This window comes from Arachis hypogaea, chromosome 1 (assembly GCF_003086295.3).
Source record: "Arachis hypogaea cultivar Tifrunner chromosome 1, arahy.Tifrunner.gnm2.J5K5, whole genome shotgun sequence".
Taxonomy (NCBI): Eukaryota; Viridiplantae; Streptophyta; class Magnoliopsida; order Fabales; family Fabaceae; genus Arachis; species Arachis hypogaea.
The window spans coordinates 110,485,631-110,511,824 of record NC_092036.1 but is presented as its reverse complement, the minus strand read 5'-3'; the positions used below and the strand labels follow the sequence as shown (position 1 = coordinate 110,511,824).

The window sequence follows — 26,194 nt, the reverse complement described above, 5'->3', positions numbered from 1 at the left end:
CCACCTCCTAATCAACACAGATTCAAATGTTCAATGCAAATAAAGAATTTTAAACTTTTACATAGAAATCCATACATAAATTGTTAGTTAAAATTAATTATCTATGGATATTTTTTGCTTTGAAAATATGAGAATTTGAGAGATGTAGATTTGTTTTATTATGACACAGATTTCAATTATTAATATGAGTAATTAATTTTTGTCACGATTTTATGTGCTCTCCATAAAAAAAATAATCAAAGACTTATTTATCTGTTTTTTTAAATATTTTATATATATTAAAAATTAAATACTAAATTATTTATTACGTATGTGTATATATATTGATTTTTATATTTTTCAAACTAAATAATTAATTATTAAAATAATTAAACATATTATAATAGAATAATTAAACTTGTGATAGATGAATGATAAAATTTGTTTAAACTAATGTAATAAATATTTTTTTATATTTTAATATTAAATGAAAAAGGAATTTTTGCATGAAGCGTATGTGACCGTGTGGGTCAAACCTTACAATCCAAGGAAAATCTTCATCTTCCCCAGCCCGGTCAGCAAGGGCTGCCCTTACTTGCCTCCAAATGCTGATTCCCCCGTGACCGAAAGAGCGCCATTGCCCGTTGTTGACTCTCATTTCATTCTTCACTAAACAAATGAATTAAATATACTAAAGTACCAAAAACCATACAATTACAAAGCACTGAATTTGATTTCACATTCATCAACCAACAAATAAAATAAACAAAAAACACAAACATCATGCAACCTCTTTTTGTTACAATTATTATATTGCAACCATCAACAATTCACAGACACTCTTACCAAAAGAACGAAAAGGAATCATCCTATTCTAATAAGCTCCATTCTTCTACACTGCTACATGCTCCAAATGCCTTCATGTTCTTGAGTTTTGTGCCTCCCTCTGCAGATTCAATCTGATTCTATTCTGCTCAATAAAGAAAAGAATTGATTAACAGTTTAGTTACATAGATGACAGAGAAGAAAACATATTCTTTTTGTGGCTTCCTATTGCTTTCTCTCTTCGTCCTTCTTTCAGGTACCAACATCCTTTTATTTTGTTCAGAATAATTCAATCTTTATTTAGTTTTCATTATTGAATTCTGTGCAACACTTATTCCGAGGTAGTTAGTTATGATTGTTTGGTTTGTCCTTTTTTTGTTTGTTTGTTCAGTTGAAGTTATTGTTGGTGAGGATTCTTTGGAAACTGATAAACAAGTTCTTTTGGAGTTGAAAGCATATCTTGATAGCAAAACATTTGAAGACCATGGAAATTATGTGTATTGGAACAGAAGCACTAGTCCATGTGAATGGCCAGGAATATGGTGCACCCACATCAATGGAACCACCAATAGGGTGGTTGGAATAGACCTCTCCGGCAGCGAAATCACCGGCGAGATTTTCAACAACTTCTCAATGCTAACTGAGCTAACACACCTTGATCTGTCTCAGAACACACTCTTCGGTGACATTCCTGAAGATCTAAGGCATTGCCAGAAGCTCATTCATCTCAACATCTCACATAACATTCTTGCTGGTGAGTTGAACTTGACAGGTTTCAGATCATTGAAGACTCTGGACTTGTCTGTGAATAGGCTTCATGGCGAGATTGGCGTGAATCTTTTCGCCAGCGCCTGCAATGCCTTGGTTACTCTCAATGTCTCAGGGAATAACTTGACTGGTGGAATTGGTGGCTGGCTTGATCAGTGTCCTATGCTGCAGAACTTGGATTTGAGCACAAACAATCTGAGTGGAGGATTAGGGAACGGTTTCGCTAGGCTGAAGGAGTTTTCGGTTGCAGAAAATCATCTCAGTGGGAATGTTTCATCAGAGGCTTTTCCCCTGGATTGTAGCCTTGTGGAACTAGACCTTTCGCTGAATGGTTTCGTCGGCGAGGCGCCAAAGGGTGTTGCAAACTGCAAGAATCTAACAATTCTGAATCTTTCCAGCAACAATTTCTCTGGTGGAATCCCAATTGAGATAGGATCAATCTCAGGCCTAAAAGGATTGTACTTGGGGAACAATAGCTTCTCAAGAGATATACCTCAGAGTCTTTTGAATCTTGCCAATTTGGTTCTTTTGGATTTGAGCAGAAACAATTTTGGTAGGGAAGTTCAAGAAATTTTTGGGGAATTTAAGCAACTGAGCTTTCTTGTGTTGCACTCAAATCACTACACTGGAGGATTGATTTCCTCAGGGATCCTTAAACTGCCAAAAGTTTCGCAGTTAGATCTAAGCTTCAACAACTTTTCAGGTCCATTGCCTGTTGAGATCACTCAGATGGCAAGCCTTCAGTTCTTGATGTTGTCCTACAACCAGTTCAGCGGTCCAATTCCGGCTGAATTTGGAAACATGGCTCACCTTCAAGCACTAGACCTTGCCTATAACAATCTGAATGGTTCAATCCCACCAAGCCTTGGCAAAATGAGTTCCCTCTTATGGCTAATGCTGGCGGATAATTCGCTAAGCGGCGAAATCCCACCGGAGTTGGGAAACTGCACAAGCTTGTTATGGTTGAACCTTGCAAACAACAAGTTGAGTGGGAATTTGCCTCCTGAGTTGTCCAAGATTGGAAGGAATGCAATGACAACATTCGAATTGAATCGAAAAAGTGAGCAAATCCTTTCTGGCTCAAGTGAGTGCCTTGCAATGAGAAGATGGATGCCGGCAGATTATCCTCCATTCAGCTTTGTGTATAGTATCTTGACAAGGAAGAATTGTAGGGGACTCTGGTACAAACTCCTCACAGGAAATGGCATTTTTCCATTTTGCCCCCCGGGCGCCTCGCTTAGCAAGCCTCAGATATCAGGCTATGTTCAGCTGAGTGGGAACAATCTTTATGGAGAGATTCCTTCAGTGATTGGAACAATGGTGAATTTCAGCATGCTGCATTTGGGATTCAACAATTTCTCTGGAAAGTTCCCTGCTGCAATGGGTACCATGTCACTTGTGGTTTTAAACATCACCATGAACAAATTCTCAGGTGAAATTCCAAGTGAAGTTGGAAACATGAGATGCCTTCAGAATCTTGATTTTTCTTCCAACAATTTCTCAGGGCAATTTCCAACAAGTCTGAACAGTTTAACTGAGCTTAACAAGTTCAACATATCATTCAATCCCTTAATAACTGGTGTAGTTCCATCAACTGGACAATTTGTTACATTTGACATGAATTCATATCTAGGTGACCCTCTATTAGTCCTTCCAAACTTCATTTACAACATCACAGGTGATAAGAACACAACCTTGCACAAATACCATAAGAAGAAGGAATCAAAGTTGTCTGTGTTCTTGGGTTTTGCAGCTATAACACTGGCTTTCATGGTGTTTGGCCTTCTTACAATTATAGTCTGTGCATTGAGGAAAAGTCCCTTGGAAGATCCTGGATACCTCTTGAGGGAAGCTAAACAATCTCATGATTCAAGCAGCTCTGCATCTTCACCATGGTTATCGGACACGGTTAAGGTAATCCGGTTAAACAAGACGGCTTTTACACACGACGATATCTTGAAGGCCACTGGAAACTTCTCAGAGGACAGGATCATAGGAAAAGGAGGATTCGGAACGGTTTACAAGGGAGTTTTTCAAGATGGAAGAATTGTTGCAGTGAAGAAGCTTCAAAGAGAAGGAATTGAAGGCGAAAAGGAGTTTAGAGCAGAAATGGAAGTTCTGAGTGGTCATGGATTTGGTTGGCCTCATCCAAACCTTGTCACGCTCTATGGATGGTGCTTAAATGGTTCAGAAAAGATACTAGTTTATGAGTACATAGAAGGTGGAACATTGGAGGATCTAATCACTGATAGAACAAGTTTTACATGGAGAAGAAGATTAGAAGTTGCAATTGATGTTGCAAAAGCACTAGTCTATTTGCACCATGAATGTTACCCTCCAATTGTTCATAGAGACGTTAAAGCTAGCAATGTGTTATTGGAAAAAGATGGAAAAGCAAAAGTCACAGATTTTGGATTAGCAAGAGTTGTTGATGTTGGAGATAGCCATGTTAGTACAGTGGTGGCTGGAACAGTTGGTTATGTTGCACCAGAATATGGACAAACATGGCAGGCTACAACAAAAGGTGATGTGTATAGTTTTGGAGTGCTGGCTATGGAGTTGGCCACAGGGAGAAGAGCAGTGGATGGAGGTGAAGAGAGCTTGGTGGAGTGGGCGTGGCGTGTCGTCGGACGCGGACGGCTCGGCCGGGCCCTACCGGTTTCAGTGATGGGGTCAGGGCTTGTTGGTGGTGCAGAAGAGATGAGTGAAGTGCTTAGAATTGGTGTGAAGTGCACTGCTGAGGCACCATATGCTAGGCCTAATATGAAGGAAGTTCTTGATATGTTGATTGGGATATACTACTCCAAAGGTTATCCTTCAAGCCATGGAATCATTGTTTAGTCTCTCTCATTTTTGTAGTTAAAAAAATGTGCATAGTGTTCTGTTAAGATGTAGTTTAGTCTTAGATATAAAATGTTTCATGCAGAAAATTTCATTCATTGTGTTAACATTGTTCTGAGAATTAAGAGATGTCTTTTGTTTCTTATTTCAATTGTTACCTAGAGAAATCAATAGTGTACAGTACAGGTTATGCTAATTCATTTGCTTGATAACATTATATCATGCAAAATTGTTTGGTATCTAATGTTGAATAAACTTAACTACCAAAACATTCTGGTTTATTGATCTATCTTAGTGTCTTATGTAGTATTTTCCTTCACATCCTTTTCAATATCCTTTTTCTTTGCATCTTTTCATTCAACAAGTTGCTAATACAGACAATATTTTTGTCATTATTGCAACATTTGTTGCACTAATGAGTGTTAGTGGTATCAGTGATTACATGTTAATGGCCAGAGTATGTGAAAGATAACTGTAATAAAAGGCACAAGAAATTCTTTAATGAGGTCCATACATATGTTATTGTTAACTTCCTCCATGCAAATCCAATTCCATTCATTTCATCAAATGCATCCTTCACAGTTTTGAAAGATTCTTTACTATTTTTATAGTATTAGACTATTAGTAATTAAAATTTGGAAAATATTAGAGAGCAACATTTTTAGTAAAAAGATTAAAAAAAATAGTTAATATTGACTCAAATTCAAAATAAAAATGTTAATTGTATGATATTTCTGATTAAATTTATAAAAGTGTGACGTGGTCCTATATATCCGTCTTGAGGCTTATTTCAAAAGAAAAATAGCAATCAATTATACTCTGCAGAAAAATGTCATTTTTTTTTGCTATTACTATTTCCCATACAATCATAATAAAATAAAATAAAAATAAAAATGAATGACTATAATAGGCCTATATTAGATATATACAAAATTTTAGTCACTAAATTAATTATTAAAATACATGTTAAAATATTAAATATATATTAAAGTAAACTAAATAATATATATACTAACACATAAATATAGTATCAACTGATTTTGTTTATGTATGTAATATTTTTGAATATACAGTGTCTGCTATTATTTATTAAAGATTAGTTAAAGAGAGTTTGTATATAGAAAAGAGTTTCGAAAATATATTTCAATAAAAGAATAATATTTACAAATTTTTTTAATTTAAAACTAAAGTAATTACTTTATTATAAGATAAAGTATATTTTTTGTCCTAATATTTATAATTTTTTTTAAAAATATTTTTAATATTTAATTTTATTCAATTTTATTTTTAATATTTTTTTTCATGTCAAAATTATTGTTGAACATTTTTTATCGGTATCAAAATTACCCTGTGACATATTCAATTTTATCTCTAATATTTTAAACGGAGTTGCTGTCTAAAAGTAATTTTAACACAAATTAAAAATGTTAAAAATAAAATTAAATATTAAGAATATTTTTAAAAAAATTATAAATATTAGAAAAAAAAGCATACTTTTGTCTTTTATTTTAAATATTGTGGAACGTATATATTTGGAGTATGTATGTATTAGAATGAAAATTTGAAGTATATTTTAGGTGTATAATTTTTTTTTTTTTTATGCATAAATTTTTTTATTGACTAGTTTTTATTGTTCTTTCAACAAGAGTGAGGTTGCATATTTCTGTGTGTAGAAACCACAATATATAACATTCGTATGAATTGTCTGTAGCTAATGTTTGCTTGTTCTTGCTGAATCCATCTCCAAAAGAAAATATACAAGATCACACAAGCATGCAAATTTAGTCTGAGAATCATCATTTAATTTGTACATTGAAGATATAGATAAGATCGTCTACAATTTTAGATGAATTTTTATTATTAGTTCAAACTCCTTTTTGTTTCCTTTTTTTTTTGGTATGTTCTTTTTACTACCATTTTTTTAATTAGCAAAACCATACCAAATTGGATAGGAACAAATATGGATTCACTACTTAACAAAAATTCTACAAACGACAGCTAGATTCATTAGAGTTAGTTGCATTTGCATATAGGTTAATTAGGGTAGTGATGGTGGAGAAAATAATTAGGGGATCAGATCAGATTAGAGCATATTGATGACGTTTATAGAGGCTAAGTGCATTTCAATATAATAATAATAATAGAGGCATATATTGCCATGTATTTCATGATTATTGTCCTCTATTTAGAAGAGAAAAAAAAGTCACCACTCAAGTGCTTCTCCACTAAAACAACTAGTGTTTCTATTAGTCAGGCATTTCCAGAATAAAAGAGATCAGAATCATGTGAAATATGACAAAAATAGTTACCATATTTGGTAAAAAAATATTACTTTATTTCTTACAAAAATGTGAGTTTGATTCCGTTTTTGAAGTATAGGAAAAATGTTTAGATGATGTGTGTTAAGTTTTAACCATTGATATTATATACCTGTAATAAAAATTAGTCATTAAATTATATATATATATATATATATATATATATATATATATATATATATATATATATATATATATACACGACTAATAATGACGGAACTAAAATTCTAATAATAAAAACCTAAAATTAAGAATAAAGTATAATTAATTTCATTTTCCTAAAAATTTACCATTTTTTAGTTTTAGTTTTTATTATAATTAACTTATTACATTAATAATTATTATTTGAAAAAATAATAATAGATAAATTTATATCAAAATTATATTCTATAAAAATTATTTAACAAAAAACTTAAAAGTAAATAACAAAAATATATACAACATATAACATTTCTCTCTCTATCTATCTATCTATATATATATATAATTATTATTTAACAAAAATAATATTTTTTATTATTTTGCAACGCTTTTTTTTAAATATTATTTAATAAAAATATTACTAAAATATAAAAAAGACATAACTTTAATTTTAACAATACTTCATTGATATGCATATATAGGCATAATGAATAAGAAGTTAAAGATTTGTTGGAGGATCATAGTCTATATTATGGGTGGCAAACAGGCCTAAATTTATTAGATCGGTCTGCATAATCTGTTAAAAAGGCGGGTTGAACTGAAAAATTGAGACCGTCATATATCAAAAGTCTACCTTACCCACACCGCTTAAACCGTGGATTTTGGCAGACTTTGACAGGGTGGACTTTTCCATCGGACTTAGGATTTTTTTGGAGATATTCTAATTTAGTATTTTGAATTATGTTTTACGTTTGATCGATAATGTTCTAAACTTGTAGATGTTTAATTATATATTTTGGACAAGATTTATTTTATTTTGGACAATGTTGGTTTTATTATTTTGTTTCAAAAAATTTGATTTATGATTATGTTTATTACATATTTATAATTATAAAGACTTTAATGCTTATTAATTTAAAAATTATAATTTTTTATGTATTTAGAAATTATAAATTTATTAAAATAATTGTGAAATTATATATATTATTTAATATTTTTTTAGTAATTTATATTATTTAATATTTAATAATAATAAAAAAATTAACGGCAGACTTAACCCACCAGCCCGCTGTTAGACAAGACAGAATAAAATTTCAGGATCCTCTCATTAGGCGGGATGGGCTTTCCGCTTGCCACCCCTAGTCCATGCTAACCTCTCTTAGTTTGTTATTGGTGGGGTGACTGAGTGGTTGATTTTTTTATATAGATAATATTTTTGGTATTCAATTTATCTAACATTTTAATTAAAAAAAAAAAAAGTTAAGCACATGTCATGCATCTTACAAGTTACAGTCCCCCACTCCATAAGTTCCCTCTATAAATTGAACATGCAAGTTATGAAACACATACACAAGAAGAGAAAATAATATACATACAGCTAAGAATATGGAGTACCCTGGCAGAGCAACAAGAGATGTTTCTCTTCATGAACTCAGCAAAAGGCTTGCTGAGTTTTCTCAAGTGAGAGGATGGGATCAATATCACAGTCCAAGAAATCTCCTTTTGGCTCTTGTAAGTAACCACCAATATAGTTAGTTATTAATAGATGTTCAAAAAACATCACTCTTAATTTTCGACAGGTCGGAGAGGTGGGAGAACTGTCAGAGATATTCCAATGGAAAGGAGAAGTAGGAAAGGGATTACCAAATTGGAGTTCAGCTGATAAGGAGCACTTAGAAGAAGAGCTTTCAGATGTTCTGCTCTACCTTGTTCGACTTGCTGATGTTTGTGGCCTTGATCTTGGTCAAGCAGCTCTTGCAAAAATAATCAAGAATGCTCAAAAATACCCTCTTGTTACTAATCATAATGATCATCACCACAACCCTGAACCCAAATTAGAAAAGTTAAATTCTGAGTAATGTGATCTTTTGTAGTTCAAAATAATAATGAGGAAACGTAGACATCTATCAAATTGAACATGAACATCTATCATAGAAATACATACCTCTCTCACCACTATTGTTGTCTTGTAACATGTTTAGTTGTTTAATTAGTTTGAGTCTACTATCCGCCGTCTAACACCAAATTAATAATCATGATGTGTGGTTTGGTTAATAGTACACATAGTCACTTGACAATGTGTTCTAATATACTTTTATTAGCTAGTGGTTCCTTGTGGAACAGAGCATCTATTTTTGTGGTCAAGTATTTACTTTTCTAAAAAACTTTCACTGTGAGGAAACTAGTGTTATTATTATTGGTGCTAGATACCCTTAGTTTAACAACTGATAAAAAAGAAGAAACAAAACATAAAAAATGTAACTGAATTATCTTGACTGATAAAAATATTTTTGAATATTATTATCAATAAAAATATTCTAAATAATTTTAAAATATGTTAAAAATATTCAATCATGATTAAAAATTTGTTTCATTAATAAAAGAGTACGACATGATTTGCTTATTAATGTTAGAGTCTCACTTACCATATAAAAAGTTCCATTAACCACATCATTTTTTTCTATTAACATAAAATGTCTCAATTCATGGACATTCATTTTTTTACGTTTTTTTTATAATAAAATTTGAAAGCATTTTTTTTAGTAAAAAATACTTCGGATATATTTTTAGTAACGGTTCCGCTACATTACCAACAGCATATCTGCCAACTTCTGTCAACTCTTATTTATAATTGTGTTTCATGGAAGTGTGTTTGTAGATGTGTCTAATAAAAATGTCTTTTTTATAACTGTGTTTAATAGAAGTGTCTTTATAGATATATTTTTTGGATATGTCTCTTTATATATGTATTTAAAATATATTAATTATTAGACACATCTATAAACATACTTTCATGAAACACAAATATAAATAAGAGTTGGCAGAAATTGACGGATAATATATTGAGTAATTTACTCAATATATATACCGCTGGAATTAGAATAAATCAGTCCAATTCAGCCTAACTATACCTAATTCTCAAATTGGGCTTTCAACTGATAACTTGGCCCAACAAGCAAAACGACAAGTCCAATTTATTTGATTAAAGTCTATACTGGTCAAACCAATTTAAAAATGGGTCATCATAATTCGGATCTGACTCGATTTAGAGAACAAGCTAAATATTTTCTTCACTACTTAGATTATCATTCCTAAGGTGATAACCTACTCAAATATATGAATAATTTTTTATTCTGTAAAAAAATAACCAGGAAGAGATCTTTTGAGGGACAATGGAAACCATGGCCCTAAGTATTTTATAAAATATTAGTAATATATCATTATAGATTATAAGTAGTTCATTTGGTAAAAATTCTTACTCCATATTCAGTACCATGAGTTCAATACTCCACTTTTTCATTTGTTTTTAACATCTTTTTATTTTAAATTTAGCATATTGGTTACTTTGTTGCAAGTCCATTTGTTTTTAACACCTTTTTATTTTAAATTTAGCATATTGGTTACTTTGTTGCAAGTTCTAAACTCAAGTTATGGTTTATTGATTTTATAAATGAAAATATACACTAAGTATTGGTGTTATTATTTTGATTTTTGAAGTTTAAATATTTTTTATTTATTTAATTTAATATTATTTTATGTTAGTTTTTTTTAATTGATTTTTTTTATAAAAAAAGATATTCAAATATTCAACAAGTATATATTAAAATTGTTAATATTCATCATTCTAATTATAATTTGTTTATATATTTTATATATTCTAATTTTCTTTTACAACTATAATTATAAATGAAATCAAAGAATTATGTTTTTTAAGAGAAAAGTTATGATTCAAGGAAACAAAAGATATGTCACAACACTAACACTTAGATGATAGTTTTACTATTTAATAAAATCATAAAAAAAAGTAAGATACAAATTTTAAAAGTTGAAAGAATCGTGAGTTTGTTATTAATTTTAAACTAGATTTTAAGAATATTTTTAATTTTGACAATATTATCAAAATTAAAAATAAAATATTAAACAATCTTATATTAAATGGGATTCATATAAAAAGTATTTAGATAATTAGTCTTTATCTAATACAAATCATCCAAAATAATTTTAATATGATTGGTTTGATATTTTTTATAATCAAAATATTCACCTTCTAAAAATATAAAATATTATTTAATATTTTTCATCCTGCATATTTTTTCCCATCCCAATCTCTTGAAACTCTGCTATTGAAAATAATTGCCCACTACAATCTGAAGTTTTCCTCAAGAGATTATTATGTCATATATACTACTCTATAAATATCCTAATATTCATGTAGTTTTTTAATTTAATTCTACTTTAAGTTTCTTAAAATTCTTATTAACTTAAGTATCAAAATTCTTTACAAATATTTTTACCACCGTCCAGGCGAAACATCAACAAAATTTTTGTTCCGTCAAAAAAGTCTTAACCCTCTATCTAAATGTTTGAACCTCACATCCAAATTTTAAAACACCATCTGATTTTAGATAATATATCATAAAATTGACATTGTTACCAAAAACACTAAAAAATCACCCTTGATATGACAAATAATGTTCACAAAACCCAAAAATAATTATAACGATAAATTTTTAAATAGAGTTTCGGTTTGTAATGAATTAGATTTTAATTTGTCAAACCAAAAAATATCGTAAAAAATAAAAAAAATCTAAATTTTCTCTAAATTTTACTGTCTCTATAATCTCCTAAAAATTTATATTTTTATTCACGTAATAATTCATAATTAAATTCAAAATAGTAAGCATAAAAAATTTTCTTACGTTAAGAAAACCTAGAAAATAAATTCTTAGTAGTTATTAAACTATTATAAACCCGGTTATTTTCATACCAAATATATTTTATGCACACACAAAATTAGATACTTTATATTTTATAAAATCTTTATATTATACTACTGTAATAAATGTAGTTATTCGTTTATTACAGATTTAGTTATTTTACCATGATATAATTGATTATATTAGTGATTGATTATTTAGTTTGATTACATAATAAGTTTTTTAGTACTATTTTGTAGTATATAAACTATTTTTTTAATCTATACTCTATAGTAATATATAGTAGTACCAACTACCAAATATGTTCATAATTATCACGGCACACCACACACATGCGTTTAACTTTTTTGTTAGTGGGTTTCAAGACACTTGTGATTAACGGCGTGAAATGATAAAGGGAAAAAAAATCCAAATAACGTAATATAAGCATTCTATTAAATATAGATAAAAATAATAAGAATACAATTAGTTAAAGATGGTGAGTTGTTTATGATTTTACTAAAAATTTTTGCGTTTAAGTCTTTGATATAATAAAAAAGCTTTTTGTAGATTATCTATATCGAAGGATATTAAAAAATAATTAAAAACTAAATTACTCTCGTATCTTCTTTATATAATACAATATAATATAATAGATAGATAAGGATATTTTAGTTTACTTAATTATGATCAAAGAACAATTATTGTTCATTAACATTTTAACATATTTTAGTTTCGTTTTAAACATTTTATTTTAGTTTTAAAAAATTTTGAACAAGTTTAATGTTATCCCATCATTAAATTTAACACAAATAATTAATAATATATTAAAAAATCAATAATATTTAATTTCATTACATAAATAAAATTGATCCACCAAAATAAATTTTTTTCATTGATTCTAGAACGTTGATAATTGATTTTGATTGTTAGGATTTGAATTTTTTTTTATAGAAAGGAGATTAAAAAAAAGTATTACAAAAAAATTTTAATTATATTTTTTTAATACACAAAAAAATATATAATTTAATATAATATTTTTAATGTCAATATTACTCATTTTATTAATTATTCACGTCAAATTTAATAATAAAAAAATATTAAATTCATTCAAAAGTTTTTGAAACAAAAGACCAAAATACTTTATCCGCATCCCTTTTTTTCACTAGTACGAAGACATAAAATGTCACAATTAGATGGACGCTCAAACATAATGAAATGAGTTGCAAAACATAAATGAATACATTTTTCTGAGCTAAAAAACAATTATTGTAATTAACCAAGTTATTAATAAAAAGTTTTAGGAATTTAATTTTTTTTATTTTTTTATGTACATTTTTTAAATAGCTATTCAATTGTTGTCACAAAATTTCGAATAAAATAAATAAATTATTTGTTAAACATAAATGAATATATTTTTTCAATTTGTTACTGTTTAATTTTTTGGCCGAAGTATAGGGCATGTATCGTAACCCCCAAACTTGTCTTGTATATGAGGAAAACAAAGGCGAGCCTTAAGTTGCGCATATACCTCGGCCGTAGATTTTGTGTTGTATTAATATGCCCTAGCCCCCAAGCTCGTCTAGGTTTCGTTCGGAATGCAAATAGTCTTGTAATTAATGCACGTTTAGTTTTTGTGCCGAGTGATGATATAATTGATTGAAAATGTGGCGCGAGTTTCGGTGTGCCTCTGTCCGCCAGATGAAGAGAAGTGTCTGGATTCCGTTGGATGGCTGAGATTTTGAAACGGTTACCAAAACAAAAAACTATTTCATTTCTTTAGACTTTATTACTGTGAGAATGCTTCTATTTTTTGTTATTTGTTGGTAGTAGGATAGAAGAAAAATCCTTACTTCTTCCAGTGTCAGAGAATGAGCAAAAAAGGTTGGTATTGAAAAAAAAAATTCTAGTATCTTCTCTTTTGTTTTTGTTTCTTGTCATTTGAGAATAATGGAAAAAACTAAAGTCGTTTTTCAGGAAGATAATCCCTTTAGCTAAGTTGACGACAAAGTAAACGGTTGTGTTTCTCGGTTTAATGATGTCAAATCGGTTAAGCTTTTAGGTTCTAATGTGTGGGTTAGGGATGGTAATCAGATAGGAATAAAGTTGCTGCCTTGTGTGGAAGAAGATTGCGTATGTGAGAGGATTAGTGATTGGTCGTACTTTTACCTTTATAGCCGTTTGTTGATAGAATTAGGCGTTATGCTTCCCTTTACAGAGTTTGAATGTGGTATTTTGTATTGGTTGAATTGTGCTCCTTCTCAACTTCACCCCAACTCCTGGAGTTCGTTCGGGCGTTCGAGAGTCTAATGGAGGTGTTAGAGCATCCTCCATTACTTAGCCTTTTCTTTTCTCTCTTTCAGGCCAAGGGTGTTGGGCGTGGCTTGTGGGTAAATTTGAGTAGCCATCCTAATCACTTAGTTTTTACCTTGTACAAGTCGCCATTTAAAGATTTCAAAATTATGTTTGTGAAAGTTAGGAGCGTATAAGATAAGTTTCCGTTCTACGTTAATAAATTTTTGGAAGAGAGGTTTCCTCTCTCATGGTATGCCGACCTGTACAAGTTTTAGATGTTAACAATAGGTTTTCTGATGATGATGTTGTTATGGACTTTTTGTTTGAGATGTTGGATTTGAGGGACTTATTATCTATTGCCAAATTGTTGAAGTGGGACACTAGTAGACAGGCAGTTTTAGATTATATAGGTAATTCATATTGCTTATATCTTTTGTCATCTTTTGTTTTATGAATCTGATTGGCTTATTTTTGGGTCGTCTTTGCAGTTGAGAAAGCTCCAACTATTACCACTGCTGGGCTAAAATCCTTTTTTAGCCAAAGGAGGAAAAATAAAAATAAAGGCTCAACTACTAATGTCGACAACGATATCGGTGCTGGAGTGGTGCAATCCGAATTGAACCCGAAAGGCAAACGGAAAAGAGGGCAGGCTAAGGGTAAGGCTGTCGAGGTTGTTGAGATCAAGGGCGAAGACTCTGCCAATTTGCAGTTGGTGGAGTCTACCAATTTCCCCCGTTGTTGATTGTGTAGTTGTATTATAGCTCCACAATATTTCTGAGATAAGGTCGCCCACTCCCCTTTTGCATCATTGAGCTTCTTTTTCATAGCCTGTAATATAACTTGGTTAGCTGCCTCTGCTTCTCTATTTGTTTGTGGGTGTTCAACTGAGCTAAAATGATGTCGAATGTTGAAATTTTGCAAAAATAAAGCAAGTTTATGGTCTGTGAATTGTCTACCATTATCAAATATTATCTCTCTTGGTATACCATACCTACATATAATGTTCTTCCACAAGAAAGACCTTACTTTTTCGGCTATTATACGTGCCAGTGGTTGTGCTTCTATCCATTTTGAAAAGTAGTCTCTTGAAACCAAAAGAAATTTTACCTGGCCTAGCACTTTTGGGATTGGTCCTAGGATATCTAGCCCCCATCTATGGAATGACCAGCTTACCTCGATACTCTGCAATTTCTCAGCTGGTTTTGTTGTAATGGTAGCATGCTTCTGGCAGTTATTGCATGTCTTTATTTTAATTATGCAATCTCTTTTCATTGTCGGTCAATAGTATCCTGTCTAGAGAATTTTGGCTGCTAGAGCTCATCCTTCGATACGATTTTCACAAATATCTTCATGTGTTTCAGCCATAACTACTTCGGCCTCATCTTGGTTGAGGCACTTAAGTAGTGTTGTGAGAAACCACATCGGTATAAGTTGTTTACTATGCTTGTGTAGAAACTTTCTCTTCATCGGAAGAGCTGTGGGTTTGGTTCTCCCCTTGGAATAGTTCCGTTGTTAATGTAATCAAGAAAAGGTGTTCTCTAGTCTATTATCTGTGTAATGCTTAATATGCACGTTAGTTCAATGTTGGGTTTTTCGAGTGTTAATTGTGATAGTGTTGGTGTGTGTGTGTGTGTGCTTGCTCTAGTGGCAGTTAATTTAGACAATATATCTGCTCTAGTGGTTTGTTCTCTATGCGCATGAATAATTTCAAATTTATCGAATTTTGAAATAAGATCCTTTGCAATAAGCCAATATTGCTCTAACAAAGTATCTTTTACCTGGAAGTCTCCTTTAATTTGTTGTACGATCAGTAGGGAGTCGCAATAGACTGTGAGTCGAGGTATTTAGAGATTATGGGAGAGCTTTAGTCCTGCTAGCAGAGCTTCATATTCTACTTGATTGTTACTTAATGTGAACGAAAACTGAAGTGACTGCTCAACTTTCACTCTATTTCTGTCCTTTAGTAATACTCCTGCTTCACTACATTCGCAGTTTAATGCTCTACCTACATGTAACCTCCAATTCGGCTCTTCAAGTTGTTTGTCAGTAGTGAATTCAGAAACAAAATCTGCTAATATTTGTGATTTCAAGGTCGGCGTTGACTGATACTAAATGTCAAACTCGGAGAGTTCAATGGACCATTTTATCAGTCGTCCAACTAACTCTGGTTTGGTTGATATTTGTTGCAGAGGTTGATATATTCTAACTGTTATTGTATGGCTTTGAAAATAGTGCCTCAGCCTCCTTGTTGTGGTAACCAGTGCCAAAGCCAGCTGCTCTACCTTGGTATATCTCATTTTGGTCGATTATAAGACTTAGCTGACAAAGTATACCAGTTTCTGGATTTTTCCTATTTCAACAACTAGTACTGAACATATAGCATGGTTAGAAATAGATAAATATAAATGTAATGGTTTAACCGATGTCTGGTCTCTAAAGTATTGGGGGTGATGATAAGATGGTTTTTAACTCAGAAAAGGATCTTTCACAGTCTTCAGTCCATTTGAACTGTTTGTTCTTAGCTATGGTTTGAAAGAAGTAGTATGATCGGTTTGCTATTGTGGGTAAAAAGCATGACAGTGTCGCTACTTTTCCTGCCAGTTGTTGAACTTCTTTTACTATTTTTGGACTTTTCATGTTCAGTATAGTGTCGCACTTCTTAGGGTTTGCTTCAATTCCTTGCGAGATCAGTATGAAACCAAGAAATTTGCCCCCTTATACTCCAAAGGCACATTTTTCCGGATTTAGCCTCATGTTATATGCTCGGATTTGACCAAAAATCTCTAACAGGTGGGTGCAATGGGAGCTCTATGCTGATGTCTTTACAACCATGTCGTCGACGTAGACCTCCATGTTCTGACCTATTTTTTGTTGGAAGATCTTGTCCATTCATCGCTGATATGTAGCACCTGCATTATTTAGACCAAATGGCATTACTCTGTAACAAAAATTACCATGTTCCATTATAAAGGCTGTTTTGCTTTGGTCTTCTGGATGCATTAGAATCTGGTTATAACCAGAGTATGCATCCATGAAGCTTAAGCTATTAAATCCAGAAGCATCATCAACTAATTTGTCAATACAAGGTAACAGATAAGCATCTTTAGGGCAGGCTTTATTGAGATTTATAAAATCGACGCAAATGCATCATTTACCTAAGCTTTTTCTTACCATTACCATGTTGGATAGTCATGTTGTGAATCGGATTTTCTTGATGAATCCTGCGGTGAGTAGCTTCTTGGTTTCTTCGAGAAATGCCTTCATTTTTTCTGTCCCGAGGTTTCGCTTCTTCTAGGCTATAGGTCGGGCCGTTTTGTCGATGGCCAGCTTGTGACAGATGATGTCGAGGTTTATCACGGGCATGTTGGTGGGGATCCATGCAAACAGGTCGGCATTGTCTCGAAGTATGGTTATCATCCTTAGCCGTTCTTCACCTGTAAGGGCCCCTCTTATATATGTAAACTGGTTCTCTTTGTCAATTAAAGTTATCTTCTAAAGATTGTCCATGGGCTGAGGTCTTTCGTAATGAAGGTAATTCCTCTGTGTTGTAAACTGCTTGTACCCGTGATGGTGGCCTCGATTTTGCTAAACTCTGTTTCAGACCACGTTGTAGCATTGCCGAGCTTCTTGGTGATCAGCATGTACCATTGCCACTATATTTTCCTGCACATGAAACTTGACACACAAATGTAAGGTAGATACTACTTCTCTGAAAGCATTCAGAGCAGGTCGTCTGAGAATGATATTGTATGGACTAGGGCAATCTACTATAAGATACTGAATATCAATTGTTTTTGACAATGAGCTCTCTCCCATCGTCATTTTTAGCCATATGTGCGCTAGTATTGTGACTTTTTCTCTAGAGAACCCGACTAGTTCTCCAGAGAAAGGTTGCATGGATTTTTCACATAATTTCTTTTTTTGAAAAGTTGAATAAAATAAGATGTCAGCACTGCTGTTTGGGTCTAATAAAACCTTTCTTACCAACAATTCTCCAACTTGGATTAAAATTACCACTGGGTCATCAAGGTTTGGGCTTGTTGAAGCAAAGTCGGACTGAGTGAAAGTTATCGCCGTGTTTGTTGTGTCTCCCTTATTTGAATATATTGTTCCTTTAATTGCTAACATTGCCCGATAACTCCGTTTACGAGCCGAGCTTGTTTCGCCTCCTCCTGCGAATCCTCCTGATATGTAGTTTATGATTCCTCTTGGTGGATTAGAGTTTGTCCACTTGCCTTTGTCTTTTTTTGTTGATGTTTGTGGACAATCCTCCCGATCTGAGTTGCTTTCTTTGTTTGTCCATCCTTCTACGTATTTGTCTAGGAGACCTTGCCGGGCTAATCTCTCAAGCAAGTCTTTGGCTATTATGCATTCATCTGTGTTGTGACCGAATTTCTTATGGAAGGCACAGTGCTTAGTTTTGTCAACGAACCTCTGGTTTTGGTAGCTTCCTACTCGGTTAGGAGGCTTTATTATTTTGGCATGGAGGATGTCCTTGATTATGTTCTCCCTCTTGGTGTTGAATCTTATATATGTATCAAACATTGGGGTTAGCTTGAATGGTTTTTTGGTGTCTCTGTTTTGTAGATTCTTTGGAGTCTTTTCTTTGTCACGTCTAGATGGCTTTTTGTCTGTTCTCCGTACTTTGTGGAGCTCTTCTATTTTCATTTGTCCAGCGGCTTTTTCTCTGAACTCGGCCAACGTCTTTGGTTTAATGACTGCGATAGTCTCTTGGAATTCGCTTGGTCGTATGCCACTTTTGATCGCATGCAGGTGAACTTCTAGGCTTAGGTCAAAAATTTTCATGGTTGCTTTGGCAAACCATGTCATGTAGTCTTTAAGACTCTTATGTTGTTCTTGCTTGATAGTGCTGAGGTAGACTGTCCCGTGTACATATATTCTTGGATGCAGGGATCTCTGAATCCTTCGTATGGCTTGAGTGTAGTGGGAAGCACAAAGTTCTTTGGCATCTGGAATTTGACAATGTTCTCTGAGAAGGGATTATCTATCTTTTATTTTTGTTTTGGTGGAGTGGTCTCCTGAGATCGGGCATCATTTGAAATTGCATTTTTAAGATCCCCTCCATCTAGCTTTCCGTTTTGGCTTAAAGCTAAGAAATCAGCCATCTTCTTAACCTCAGCCAAGAGGGTAGCATTCATAGCTATTAACTCATCGTGAGTAGGGGGAGGAGTTTGGAGTATCGTGTCATCAGCCATGATCCTGCAAAAAAATAGTAAAATAAAATATGTGTGGGTTAACTTAAACTTTAGGCCCCACGATGGATGCCAAGTGTTTCGTTCACGTTGAGGTTGCTGAGCTATAGCAATTCCCTCCCTTCACGTTAGTAGGAGACTTAGAAAAATGTTAACAAGTATTTAAAATAAATTGGAATGAAATTTGTATATGCCGAGGTTGAATTCTCGTTTATATAGATGATTGGTTTACTAATTTGTGGAGTTCGGCCGAGATTTTAGGTAGGATTGTGAGTGCTATTTTTTAGGTAATGACTTCCTGATAATCTTTGACTAATTGTATTTTGTAATTGACTTTATCATTTCTTCTTTTGAATTATATAGTTCGTTACTATTTGTTTCTTTGGCCGAGGTATAGGGTACGTATTAGAAAGTAAAGTCTCTGTATTTTTTATCGAAATTTTGTAATTAGATGGATCATTACAGTAAGTATGAATGCGGTTGGATACTTGATATTCATAAAAATCCATCTAATTTGACGTTTTCTTGTAATGTCGTAAATGAAAATAAAAGACTTACCTAAAAATCTAAAAAAAGCTAATTCGATGTTTTTGTTTTTGTTAATGCTGGGACAATAGGCTGGCCCAGATCCAATCTAATTTTAAGTGTTAAATAAAAGTATCAAACTACTTAGACCGTTTTTTGGTATACAAAACTACAAAGCCTTTATTGACTAATTAAATTGTTTTTTGTCAAATGAAATTTGGTGGACTCCAAGTAAGGAAACTTGGGTAGATCAGCTAATCACACAACTCTCGAACTTATTGGGCTTAAGGCCAATAAAATGCTTGGGTATTGATCATCTTTATAACTTAGTTTTCAAGACCCCAAAAAATATCACTACGTTTTCATGTCCAAAAATATCATTGCGTTTTGTTTTAATAAAACAATTTACTTGATTGAGACCAACAAAACAATATTAACAATTTACTTGACCCAAAAAAAAAGAGATAAAATAAGATTATTTTCTTATTAAAAAGGTTCCAGTAGTTTAGTTTTTAAGATCTCAAAATAGTAATTATATTAATTTTCTTTAGTATTTAGAAAAATATTTTCCCTTTTCTTCCTAACTGTCTCCTTTTACATTTTTAATGAAAGTTTACTGGTAATTTAATATGTTTTGACATAATTTCGGTTCAAATACGTTAAATTATCAATAAATTTAAAACATGAATAAGACAATTATTATAAAAATAATGGAATAGTTAAGAAAAATTAGAAGGTATATATATATATATATATATATATATATATATATATATATATATATATATATATATGCAGTGTTTTGCTTCTATTCTCTAGTCTCAATCAAGTGCTATAGTCAAGTCATATTCACCTCCACTTATAAGTTCACTAAACTATCAGTCTATCATATCCAGCGAAAAGTATGGTATTTATTCATATCCAGCATATATATATATATATATATATATATATATATATATATATCAAAAAAATAAAGGATAATAGAAAGAATTAAAGAAACATAAACATACAAAATACATAAAAAGGAGAACAAGATATGTGGGATTTTGAAAGGAAAAAGAAATGTGAAGAGACGGCTGTCATGTTTTTTTAATTCATTGAAAAATAAAAACTGAAAAGGAAAAAAGGGTGTGAAGGAATCTGATATAATCATCATGAAATGACAAAGTAGTTGCAAAAAAAATTGGGTAACTTTAGCTTTCCGAAATGAAAATTGAAAACCCACACCAACATGAGCATCACATGTCGAATCATATCATAATATCTCTATCTCATTCCAATTACCCTTTATTCCAATGTTGCAAGATATTTATGCACACCGTGTCTCATCATTATTATACTAAATTCAAGGGTTAATTTTATTTTCTTAATTTGAGTTTTTCATTCGGCAACTTATCTAATGAGTCACTCGCTCCTATATAAGATGTCGATCCACAAAGTGAAAGACACGTTCGATTTTATGATAATGAGATAATTTTTTTTAAATAAATATACATAAAATCAATTATTGAAACATGTTTGTAAAATAATTATCAATCATAGAAAAATATTTTAACACGAAAATTAAATAGATAAAAATATAAATAAAAAATCTTTTACGATACAAAAATACACATAATAGAATCAAAATTTTAATATGCACATTATAAATAGCTAACGATAATGATAGACAAAACTAACCTACCATTAAAAGAGTTATGTTTTCATTAGTTTAGTATATACATAATAAAAAAACGATAACTTAACACTCTTTATCATTATTTTGAATAACTAAAGTAGAAATTAACAAATTTTATTTTTTAAAAAAATAAAAAATATATATTATTAAAGAGTGGAATGACCTTATTCTAAAGCATAATCTCAAAAAAGCGAATAAAAAATTTTAGAGGAGCTGATGCGTCGTTGTCCATCACCCTCATCGTTTTTCTTCATCCTTCCATCAAAACAGTCATCATTCAGAGTTTGTGTTAACTGTTAACCAACATACTGTTGAACGTCGTCAGCGAGACGCTATTATTTTCGTGTGTTTCCAGTGACAAAGCTTCGTGTGGTCCTAGTGAGAATGCTTCGTTTATGACTCGACAATAATAAAGATAAGCACTCACTGTCATCGTCTCTATCAATATTGTCCAAGATTGATTAACTATATTTGTTGCATTGTCTTACAATTTTCATCATAGTAATATTGAAAATTTTGAACTTATTTTTGTGGATTTTTAATCTGAAATGGAGGGATACTTTGGGATGTTTTTATTGGTTTTACTCTTTATGTTTGTAAAAAATGACAATTCACATTACTTTTGTGTACTATCATATGGAACTTATACTTTAGAATAAGGACATTGTTGAGTTTAAAGAACTAAAGTATGATTAAGATAATGACTAAACATTATTTGATTCATATCAAATTGTTTGTGTAATATATTTTATTTAGTGTACAGAAAATAGCATTGAAATTGGTCCAAAAAGCAATGACTCAAGCCATATAGAATTTGGCACACACACACACATTCACTCATAGTCCCAGGTTCAATTGCTTCCACCTCAAATGCTTCTTATCTAAAACAAAAATGGACCCTTAGCAAAATAAAAGAATGAAAACAACCATGGCCTAACTAAAAGCATGAAGCCCAAACCGGTGATCCGTATCCAAGTCCATTCATTCAACTTAGTTTTCAACTAAATGATTCTATTCCCATTTCATTTGAATAAATCACCACACCATCGAAAGGCAAATTGTCTCTTCTCTCTCTTCTCTTTTCTTATATCACATCACTCTCTAAAACAAGAAAGAAAGAAAAGGAAAGTTTTGAAGCTAGGGCAAAGAAAAGAACAAAAAGCAAATTTCTATTTTCAAGAAAGAAAATAAGGTAAAAAGGGCTAGAACAAAAGGGGAGATCTCATCAAAAAAGAAAATCACAAAAAGGTGATTTTTCATTTGTGCTTCATCAAGGAACGGTGAAGAAATCAACTTTATACAAGCACCGAATTGAAAAATGAAGAAAGTGAAGTCAATGGTGCTCTCCTGCTTATCAAAGATAAAAAATCATACACGGAGCCAAAGTAAAGATGCACGGCTCAGATTTAAGAAGATAAATAAAAAAGGTTGAAAGAGAAAGGTACGGTTGCATGTCACTTCTTCTGCTCTCTCTCACCTTTGTGAATGCCGCTGCTGATTCTGATCTTAGAAAAAGAAAAACCAACATGTGTTGAAGTAAGGTTTCAACTTAGGAAGTTTCACTCTTTTATAATAAGGGTGAATGGCTAAGGATTGAAGCAAGGAGTGAAAAGCATATAGTTTGGGTCCTCATAGCTCACTAAACTGTTCTATTCGTCTCATTCATGGTTTTTATTGAGTAAATTTTTTTATCAGTTTAGTCTGTCTGAGTTTCAATAGTAAAAGACAAATTGATGAGGTTTGTATGTAAAAGCCATTGAGTAAAAAAAGATAGAGAGCTAGACTTGGAAAAAAAACCACAGTTATCTCAGAAATTCTTTGTAAGTATTTCTGTTTTGTTGTCATGATCCTAAGGAGATTTTCTAAGAGTTAGGTTAGCACTTTGTAGTTGAAAGTTATGGAGAGTCCTAGTCAAGTTCGGTTTGTGTTAGAAACTGGACTTGTCCCAGATAGGATTTGGTAGAATCCTAGAGAAAATTGGTGATTGTATTCTGTTGAAAGATAGTAAAATTTTGTCACTGTTGTGATAGAAACTGGATGTAGGCTACATTGCACTGGGTAGCTGAATCAGGATACATATGTGTGTCATTCTCTATTCTCTTCTCTGTTTCTGGTTCTACAGTATAGAAGTTAAAAATAAAGTATCTCCTGGTTTTTCTACTACGCCACATTTCATTATAACACATATTGCAAGTAACTCTGTTCTAGCTCCTACCGCGTCAGGAGACAAAACCAAAGTCTCTCATGTTTTCTACTCATAGTATCTCTACAGAAGGCAATGTTAAAAGCTAAATTAAAAGGAGGTCAAGATTCAACCCCCTATTTTCTTAGCCACTAATTACCATCAATTGACATCAGAGCTTGGTCTCAAAGAGATCAAGTTTAGCAGCTTTGAAGAAAGATCCTGATAGCGAATAACATTGGTTCCAACACAATGGCTTACACACTGACAGAAGGATAATCCAACAATAGACCTCTATTATTCAATGAAAAAAACTACAACTATTGAAAAGAAAGAATGAAGATCTTTATTCAGTCAGTGGATTACAATCTGTGAAAGATAATCTTAAATGGTCTTTAAATCCCTACAAAAACTGGTACTGATGGTGTTGTCACTCCCAAAGCTAAAGCAAAATAAAATGAAGATGACAAGAAGAAGGTGGAATTAAATGTTAAGGCTATCAACGTGCTGAATTGTGCAATCAGCCTCAAAAAAATACTGGAAGGTTTTAAGATGCAAAATAGCAAAGGAAATCTGGAAGAAGCTCTACGTCATACATGAAGGCACCACACAAGTAAAATAAACCATGATAGATATATTGAGCAACGAATATGAGATATTCTCTATGAAGTAAGAAGAATCAATTGATGACATGTTTGAGAGATTCTCTATCATCATAAATAGCTTGAATGCTATGGAGATTACACATTCCGAACAAGTGCTGGTGAGAAAAGTCTTGAGAAGCCTGACTAAAGAGTAGAAAACTAAGGCTACTGTTATCTCTGAAAGCAATAACCTAAGTCAAATGACCTATGATGAGTTGAGAGGAAAGTTACTAGCATATGAAATCAATCACATAAAAAATAATACAAAAAAAAGAGTGGCTCTTAAATTCTGTACTGAATCATTGCATGATGAATCCAGTGATTGTTTATCAGACGACGAATTTGTGCTTTTTGCTAGAAAACTTAGAAGGATGATGAGACTCAAAGGAAGAAGCAAAGAATGTGGCTCAAAGAAACCAAAGAAAGACTTAAGCAAGGTCATTTGCCACAATTTACAGAGAAGCTGGACACTACAAGTATGAATGTCCGAAGCTAAAGAAAGAAGACAAGTCTTGGAAAGACAAGAAAGGTCTTATGGCTTCTTAGGAAGATTTGAAAAATGACGCTGATGAGGATGATGAATCTGACCGTAGCTTTTAATGAAGAACTCCATCTCATTATTGATGATCTTACTGAAAAAATAAGAAATTTTTTGAATCGATGCCATAAACTTGAATCTGAAAATGACATCTTGAAAGCTGAAAATACATTTCTCAAAGAAAAATTGAGGGAAACCGAAATTATTGTTGATCTTGTTGAAGAAAACAAGCGGCTTAAAGCTAAACTCAATAGTTGTGATAGACAACATTCTGTTGTTGCATACTTAAATTGCTTTGAAGAGAATGAAATGTTGTATAAAGAGGTTAAGAGTCTAAAACTAGACTGATTTGCTCAAAGTTCTGAAAATTTAAATAAATTGTGAGCTAGTCAAATACCTCTTTTTGAAAAGGTTGGATTGGGTTATTGTGAAAAATCTGAATCTATTTTCAAAATTTCACAATTTGAAAATGAAGCTTCTACTTCTAAAAACAAAAGATTTCAAAACCCAAATCACCTTAAAAAATCAGCAACCAACAAATACTGTCACATATGCAATCAAGATGGTCATTTTTCTATTCAATGTTTCATTTTTAAAAGAAAAATTAGTGATAAAGTTTACAAAATAGTTGGCAAATACAATGCACTTGGGAAACTTAGAAGGTTTAACATTAAAGGATCCAAAAAGATTTGGATACCTAAGGTCACTTAAAAGTTTTGTGCAATTTTGCCTAACATCCAAGAAGAAAAATGGCATGTGGTACTTGGATAGTGGATGCTCTAGTCACATGACAAAAAGTCCACATTCTTCATCAAGCTTGACAAATACGATGGAAGCTTTGTGATTTTTGGTGACAATGGGAAAGGAAAGTGGCCGTATGTAAAGTGGGTAAAAATTTCTCTACTTTTATTAATGATGTATTTTAGTTGATGGATTGAAACATAATCTTCTAAGCATTAGCCAATTATGTGATTTAGATTATTTAGTCTTTTTCAAGAAATTGGAATGCTTAGTTGTGTGTGAAAAATCTGGTAAAATCTTATTTGAAGCTAAAAGATGTAATAATATTTATGGACTTATCTTGGAGGAACTAAAAGATCAAAATATAGCTTGTTTCATCTCCATTGAATCTGAAAAGTGGTTATGGCACAAGAAATTTGGACATGCAAGCATGTTCCAAATTTCTAAACTTGTGAAAAGAAAATTGGTTAGAGGTCTTCCTAAAATAAAATTCGACAAAGACATTACTTGTGATACTTATCAATTGGGAAAATAAACTAAGAATTCATTTAAATCCAAGGATGATATCTCAACCAAAAGGCCGTTAAAATTGCTACATATTAATCTTTTTGGTCCTACTAGGACTCAAAGTCTTAGTGTAAATACTATGGATTAGTGGTGGTTGATGACCATACTAGGTTTGGATGGGTTCTTTTTTTAGCTCATGAGAATGATGCATTTCTTTTTTTCTCAACTCTATGCAAAAATATTCAAAATGAAAAGGATTTGAAAATAGTTTTCATAAGAAGTGATCATGGAAAGAAATT

At 31.9% G+C, this 26,194-nt stretch overlaps 2 protein-coding genes across 2 annotated transcripts; both read left to right on the top strand.

Annotated features, from left to right (window-relative positions):
• Positions 1-612: 612 nt before the first annotated feature.
• LOC112709906 (probable LRR receptor-like serine/threonine-protein kinase At1g74360) lies at positions 613-4,700 on the top strand. The gene is made up of 2 exons (XM_025761901.3): positions 613-1,060; positions 1,196-4,700. The coding sequence occupies exons 1-2, from the start codon at positions 994-996 to the stop codon at positions 4,411-4,413; spliced, it is 3,285 nt and encodes a 1,094-aa protein (XP_025617686.1). The 5' UTR covers positions 613-993; the 3' UTR covers positions 4,414-4,700.
• Positions 4,701-8,207: 3,507 nt separating this feature from the next.
• Positions 8,208-8,932, top strand: LOC112709899 (uncharacterized). The gene is made up of 2 exons (XM_025761889.3): positions 8,208-8,384; positions 8,453-8,932. The coding sequence occupies exons 1-2, from the start codon at positions 8,259-8,261 to the stop codon at positions 8,729-8,731; spliced, it is 405 nt and encodes a 134-aa protein (XP_025617674.1). The 5' UTR covers positions 8,208-8,258; the 3' UTR covers positions 8,732-8,932.
• The last annotated feature ends 17,262 nt before the right edge of the window (positions 8,933-26,194 follow it).